The sequence below is a fragment of the Syngnathus leptorhynchus genome, chromosome 3 (genome assembly GCF_054491065.1).
Source record: "Syngnathus leptorhynchus isolate UIUO chromosome 3, UIUO_Slep, whole genome shotgun sequence".
NCBI lineage: Eukaryota > Metazoa > Chordata > Actinopteri > Syngnathiformes > Syngnathidae > Syngnathus > Syngnathus leptorhynchus.
This window is the reverse complement of record NC_141197.1, coordinates 19,818,434-19,825,318: the sequence shown is the minus strand read 5'-3', so window position 1 is coordinate 19,825,318 and position 6,885 is coordinate 19,818,434. Positions and strand designations below refer to the sequence as shown.

General features: G+C 42.1%; 1 protein-coding gene across 1 annotated transcript; it reads right to left on the bottom strand.

Annotated features, from left to right (window-relative positions):
- Positions 1–101: 101 nt before the first annotated feature.
- On the bottom strand, positions 102–6,702 carry cul4a (cullin 4A). The gene is made up of 20 exons (XM_085907452.1): positions 6,022–6,702; positions 5,438–5,553; positions 5,222–5,325; positions 4,958–5,027; positions 4,786–4,859; positions 4,520–4,682; positions 4,366–4,455; positions 4,199–4,281; positions 4,009–4,076; positions 3,759–3,877; positions 3,477–3,669; positions 3,189–3,293; positions 2,987–3,097; positions 2,742–2,827; positions 2,554–2,661; positions 2,321–2,434; positions 2,151–2,256; positions 1,899–2,071; positions 1,670–1,822; positions 102–1,594 (listed from the first exon to the last, which is right to left on the bottom strand). Exons 1-20 carry the CDS (start codon positions 6,155–6,157, stop codon positions 1,499–1,501), a joined length of 2,268 nt encoding a protein of 755 aa, XP_085763578.1. The 5' UTR covers positions 6,158–6,702; the 3' UTR covers positions 102–1,498.
- Between the last annotated feature and the right edge of the window lie 183 nt (positions 6,703–6,885).

The window sequence follows — 6,885 nt, the reverse complement described above, 5'->3', positions numbered from 1 at the left end:
CACGCGCGCGCGCACAGAGTATAATATCTAAGATCGTACATTTTTGCATGAGCCTCCTTACGATATGGCCCGCGATAAAAACGACTTTGACAGCCTTGAACTAAAATATTGACATTGATGATATTTTATTATTAGGCCGACAGGATATAAAGAGTATTAACCAAACTTGAATAAAAAATAGAGTAGGCCATGTCCTGGGAAAAGAAAAAAAAAAAAACATCCTGCCTTGCACAAAACACGGCCGTTTCTTCCAATAGACCCACAAATGGTAAATTCATCTATTGTGGGGCATCAATATCATCTTCTGGTGGTGGTTTCAATTCCTTGGCATGCTTCTATGAAGAATTTACACATCAACAATGCATGAGTTTCTGGAATAGCTTTCTTGACAACACCCCATACATAACTCAAGTGAATGCATTAATATAACACAAATATTGCCAATGTATTGAATTCTATAAAAAGAAATGAATAAAGTGAATAAAAAAAGTTTCATTCCCATTATTGTACTCATTGTATGACTATATTCGTGAGGTTTGCATGTGTCAGTCCTGTCTCACTCATACACAGCTCCAAAGTGCACGTAGCGTGGTCAGTCAGCTGACAGGCATCAATTCACGAGGAAGTGTAAAGCCCCAGCAGAAACGCAGACTGCTTTTAATATTGCTCTTCAACACTTGGCATAATCCTGCAACATTCTTCTCACACATGGTGAACAGCAGACAAGCCAATTTAGAAACTGAAATCACATTGCTCTGCGGAACACTTTTCAGTTTCACAATGTGCGCTATATATATATAGGAAAAAAAAAAACCTGGAGAGGAATCCTCCCGGAAAATAACAGCACGTGGGTGCCAAGTCATTCATTAAATGTGCTTTTATTTACTTTTGTCATTGTAACATTTAAAACAACCTAATAATAATTTCAAATGGGGGAAAAAAAAAAACCCAGCACGTGACACTAGAGCAATTTGAATAAACGAACAAGATAGCCTCAAAAATAGTCCAAAGTAGTTCACCTGCATTGTCATCAGCCACAAACCTTTCTCCACATAACAATCGAATTTTACAAACTTTAGAAGCAGGGCGGGGTCTTGGGGAAGAACTTAAACAAGTAAAATAAAACACCTACCCCTCCCAAAAAAAAAAAAAAATCACGCTGAAATGATTTCAGAGCAAAGCAATAGAGGGAAAAACAAACATAAACCATCCCCTCCCACAGCAGTAAAACAAAGCAAAGTGAAAAGAAAGTGCTTGTCTTGTTTTTTTTTTTTGGACACCTCCAGCTTCCTCTCAGACTTAACTCCAGAGCCATCGCATGTGGGACAAAAAACCCAGGCAAGTCTGGACTCAGGATCAATAAATCATCTGGATGCTGTGCCCAATATGGTGGCACCAAGAAGAAACTTGGTGGCTGAAGGATCGCGGGGCTGCTTTGGGGACCAGCCGTACGTACACTTAACGAATACATGGCTTTGTAGTGCTGCCCCCCCCCCCATCAGGCGACATAGTGGTACTGGTTCGGACTCTCCTTGTCCCGCTCCATGTAGTCTCTGTCTATGAGGGACTCGATACGCTTTTTCAAGTCGCCAGGCTATGGGGAGAAAAGTGAGTCAGTCGTGAGCGTGCGTGAACGTGTATACCGAGGGAGGCGATTTTAATCGGTCACCTTGACGGGGAACTTCAACTGGTTGTAGAGCTCCGACACGAGTAAGTTGTGACTCAGAGTCTTTCTCATCTTCATGATGCGTACCACAGCGGCATCAATCTGATACTGTCGATCTTGAAACACCCGCTCTGTGGTGCTGACCTGCTCCTCAACCTACAAGGGAAATGTCCTTTCATATCAAAGCAAGATTTGATTTGCAGAATGGCCGCGACATGGAACGTCTCCTTACGGTTTCTTTCATTTGGATCTGGTTGATCTTGATGCGGAAAAGTTTGTGTTTAAAATCGCTATTGAAACTGAAACGGTCACCGTCCTCCACGTCTTTCCCCCGTGGAATCTTATTGAGGACGCGGGCTTTTCCGCAGGCCAAGGACTGCAACGTACGTTTCAGCTCGCCCTCCTCTGTGAGAGAAGGCAAACGAGAAGGTATCCCTCAAGGTGTGTCGACTGAATCGCCTCCTAAATAATGAAGACCACTAACCTATACCCGTGGCAGTACCGATCTCCTCCATGCCGAATTCTTCCCCCTCGTTGAACATCAGCAGCACTAACGTCTGGAACAGCGAGACCTGCAGCTCCTTCCTTCCCTACGGGATGACGAAGAAAGTTTTCAGGGCAGTTCTACGGAGCTACGATGACGACTGAACTTACTTCTTTAAACTCCGCCTTCAGCACAGCGTGGCCGAGTGTGGGCTGCCACTGCAGTTTTCTCCCGCTGTGCTTCCCCAAGTAGAAAAGCTTAAACACTTCCTGGAGTTTTACCATCTATATGAAAAAATAAAAAAACAGTACTGTAAAGGTCCGATATGACGTGAAGTCTAAGCAATATGGTTATTGTCGTAGATAGAAGAACAACTTGAATATCTCCTCGATCGGAGACTTACTTCTGAGGGCAAGTGGACTTCCATGGGCAAGTACGAAGGCCAGTAGCCCATGGTCAGGATGTTGACGGTTAGTTCAATGTTGCTTGGCTCGCTCTGGTTTTGCGTGTACTGAGAGGAAAGAGCACAAATTGATATGACCTTGTGCATTGGCAGGTTACATTTTTAAAGTGGCACGACGTGGTAAGCACCTGCTTGAACTGGATCATAATGTCTTTGGAGAGTTCCATGTCCTTAAACATTCCTTCTAGCTTACTGGTAAATGCCGCTCCACATTCTGTAGGAAGCCAACAGCACAAAGATGAGCGCTACAACATGTTTTATGATATGAAAAGATCTGTGCCTAGTTTTGTCATTTCACACAATTCCCATTAGAATACATTATGATATTATAATTTACAATTTGTAATGATGACATGTTGGATTAGAGGCTTACCATGTTTCAGCTTTGACAGCATTGACTTTTCAGCATCTACAGAAGCACTCTTGCCAACCAGCAGACGCTTGGCCAAGTCTTTCTTGTAAAACGCTTCAAAGACATCTTTTCCTAGACGAGAAAACAAGACAACACGGTGAATGCGTTATCACAGTAGCATCACAACGAACCTTCAACGTGCCACTAAAAATGTGTAACTCACCGTGAATGAAGCGGAATATGATCATGATCTTGTCGAGAATTCTCTCCAGCTCTTCCTCTGTTGCCTCTTTGTTACCGGCTCTTAGCTTCGAATCCACGTATTTAGCTGGAATGGAAGTTGAGGGTTAATAAATGCTGAAGTTCCATTAAAAAAAAAAAACTTGGATGATGCAACCTAGAACTTCTAAATAAAGTGTCAAAACATTGAGAGTACAACAATTAATTTTGAGGGTTTTTTTGTTTTTTAAGGAATTGACTTTAAGTCAAACTCGTTCTTAAGCCAACATACCGATGAGTTCTGCGGGTTTGTTAGGCCTTTTGTTGATAAACGTCTCAAAGGCCTCCTTCATGGCATTGATGAAGCCTTCGCTCCGTGCAAAACAGCTCTGAGCCACATTGTCCATCTTGTCCTTGAAGTCCAGCAGCTCTTGTACCATGTCCTTGTCTTTCTCCGGTGTACAAACAATCTCCTCGCCAAAGGACTACGGAGAGGAAGGACATAGTAGAAGGTCAACGGGGCAGTGCGAGTGGGCTGTGTGTATGTGTGGGTGGCAAGAAGCAATGAGCACACCTTGATGTAGTCCCTCCAAAACTGCAGCAAAGTGGACAGTCCGTCCTTCACCTTGCTGAACAGTTGGTAAAGGAGGGCCAGCTCTGTCACACGATTGCCATCCAAAAGAATGCTCAATCCTGTCACAATGTCAAGTCAATTTCCCTCATTATATGGATATAGTTTGAGAATAAAATTGCTAATTGGTGAATGGTGAAACTTTTTCAATATCACGCACACAAATAAATCAAATGTTTGTGGGCCAACGTACCCTTTTGCAGTATCGCGGACATGTGCTCTCCTAAAAGTTGTTTTTCTACGCAGTTAATGAGAGGCTTCCTAAAAAAAAAAAAGGAAAAGGAACAAAACATGTACACTGACGACAAATATTTCTCACTGTCTGGATTGAAATGAGTTGATATTTTTCAGTGGTACTTTGACAACGTAAATGCAAGTATTACTGGGTGCTCAGATCGAGGTAGCTCACGACGCGATCGTTCTCCTCCTCCAACCGACGAGCCACATGGTGCAGGTACTCGGGCACCTGGTGGCATGGAAAACACACATTGATGCAAAATAGTCGAGCCGGCTTTCGTCCGTGCCGACCGACATCACAGACGCCACTCACGTCTCTGTCTTGCATCAAACGCTGTCCCTCCGCAGCGTACAAGCGATTTGTTTCAGACAAAAATCGCTCTTCAAAAGCCACTTTATAGACCTACAAAGGCGTCAGATGAGAATCAAACGACAGCTTTCAGTATGATTGGCGCTCACTTGTCTACCTGGAGGTCTGAAAGCATTCCCAGCAAACTTCTCAACAAACTGCGGTCAGCTGTCTCGCCGTTGCGCTCCAGTTCGATCTGCTCCAAAATGCCTTCGATGGTACGCTTCTGGACAACGCTGTCACTTATGATGTGGATACGGAACAGTTCCAGCCCAGTATCCCTAAAAGGCCCAAATAACCAAAGTTGTTATCATTCACCTCAAAAGAATGAGCGCAGGGGTCACAGGCGCCATACAAATAAAATGTATTATTATTATTATTTACCAGATGGAGGGGAGCAAGGAGCTTTGCAGCACATACGTGCGATCCAGGAAGAGAAAGATGCTTCTAATCATTATCTAAAGAAAACATCCGTATTACACATAGTATGTACACTCAAAAGTTAAAATGTTTAAAAAAAAAAAAAAAAAGCAGCAAAGAGCTGATCAAACATTACAGTTTGCCGGCAGTGATCCAGCCAGCAGCGATTCATCCTCTTCAGGAAAGACAGGTTGTCCATAGACACTGTGAACTCCCATCTTAAGGAAAAAGAATCTTTAAAACGATGAAAAATTCAGCACAGTCCGGTGCTATAAATGACAAAAATGGACATTATTTGGCTCATTTACCACCATGACCGAGATCCTCTAATGTTAAAAGCAAAAAGTCTAACAACAACGTCGATGTTGCAGCAGGTAGAGCGAGCCGAAAAAAAGGATATTCTCTGAACTGGTAGATCTGGGCCTGCACGTGATCCTCGCACACCTGCCGTAGCTGCTTGTACAATGTGGGAGAGACTTTATACGAACACAGGTTCTCCACAGCCTTCGACAAGACGGGGAAGGAAAAAAAAAAAACCCATCAGTCGGTCTGATGGATATAAAGGATTTCATTGAATTCAAAACAGACTGAAAGTTGCAATAAATTGACAGCAAACCTGATAGAGCTCTTCAAGGCTGTACTTGATGGATGTGCTGTTCTGGATGGCACTGACTGCATCTCGCAGTTTCAACCAAGTGTCCTCAGTGTAGTTCTCGGATAATTTGGGCCGATCTGTAATCAGAAAAAAATTATTTGCTCATTTCAATGACTTAAATTAATGACAATTTATTGCTCACTTCAGCTAAAAGTTGACTGTTAGGTCAAACTCTACTGAATAAGAAATCGTGTGCTATGATATTTTGGTGAAAGTACATATAATTGACTTGTAGCGCTCCAATTCTTTATTTATAATCGATTGAGTTCTAATACAATTTGGATGACACTCAACACGTGTACACGAGCTACAAAACTATCCAGCATTGCTCAAAGTGCCTCGTACAAAACCCTCAGCGGAACTTAAACAACATTAGCGTGATCTAAAGTTAAAACATTTGAGGCATTTAATGAGAAACAACCCGATTTGCCATATGTGCATATGATTTACACCTGTTATAAAATTATATGTTGATGGGAAGTAGTCATTCTGTTTTTAAATGATCAATGGGGTCACTGTAGCTAACATGATGTTGAGAACAATACCTTTGAAATTTTTTATTACTAATTTCTTGGAAGTGCCAGATTTTCCAGAAGACATGGAGGATGTCCTGGTCATCCCGTTGGTGTCCGTTAAAGCCGAGAAGTTGGCCCTCTTCTCCTGTCTGGTGTCTTCGGCCATGATCAGATTAGCTCTAAAGCTTAACGTTTGCTCCTTCCAAGTGTTTTTGCCAAGTTTTTCCTTTGAATGCCCAGCCGATTAGTTACCATATAAAGCGTATTCCTTGAACCAGGTATCTTTGGTTATGAGAAAATATGCCACAAGTCTTCATACAAAACATCTGCGAGAAAACCTTGAGTAATGTTGGGTCACTCGAGCAAATAATACAATAAAGAGCAGCCAGCTAGCCAACAGTGTGCTTCTGTAACTGTAGCATACTTGAGGTAGTCGCCGCAATGCATTAGCATCAGTGCTAATACACAAAACGTTTAACGAGTTGGTTCAATTTTAGCATCTTGAGCTAGAAAAACTAAACCGAAGCCGCGGAATGATTAGGGTTTGTGTCATCAGTCCGTGTTATTCATGTTGACAAGAATGGGACGATTTCTTTCTCTTTTGTTTTGGTTTTTTTTTGCCCAAACGGCTAGCTTGTACAACAAAATGGCTTTTCAGTTCATTTGGACAGGTGCATCTTGGGTGAAAAGTAAGCGAATTGCATTCAAGTACACTTGGGAATAAAGCAAGACACGTAAACTTTATGAATATATTTAAAACATTAGATGGTATTAACACCTTAGAGAATAAGATGAAAAGTGTACATAATCGAATTAATCATCGGGGCTTTTTTTCTTCGATTGTTTTTGGAAGCAAGCGTTTAGCGACTTGATTTCGGGTCACGGGTTTCCTGT

Coding starts and splice junctions, on each gene's coding strand:
- cul4a (XM_085907452.1), bottom strand. CDS start 6,157: ATGGCCGAAGACACCAGACAGGAGAAGAGGGCCAACTTCTCGGCTTTA. Junction 4,077..4,198: donor TACCTCGATCTGAGCACCCA/GTAATACTTGCA, acceptor TTTTTTTTTTAG/GAAGCCTCTCATTAACTGCG. Junction 2,257..2,320: donor TGAAGGCGGAGTTTAAAGAA/GTAAGTTCAGTC, acceptor GTCATCCCGTAG/GGAAGGAAGGAGCTGCAGGT.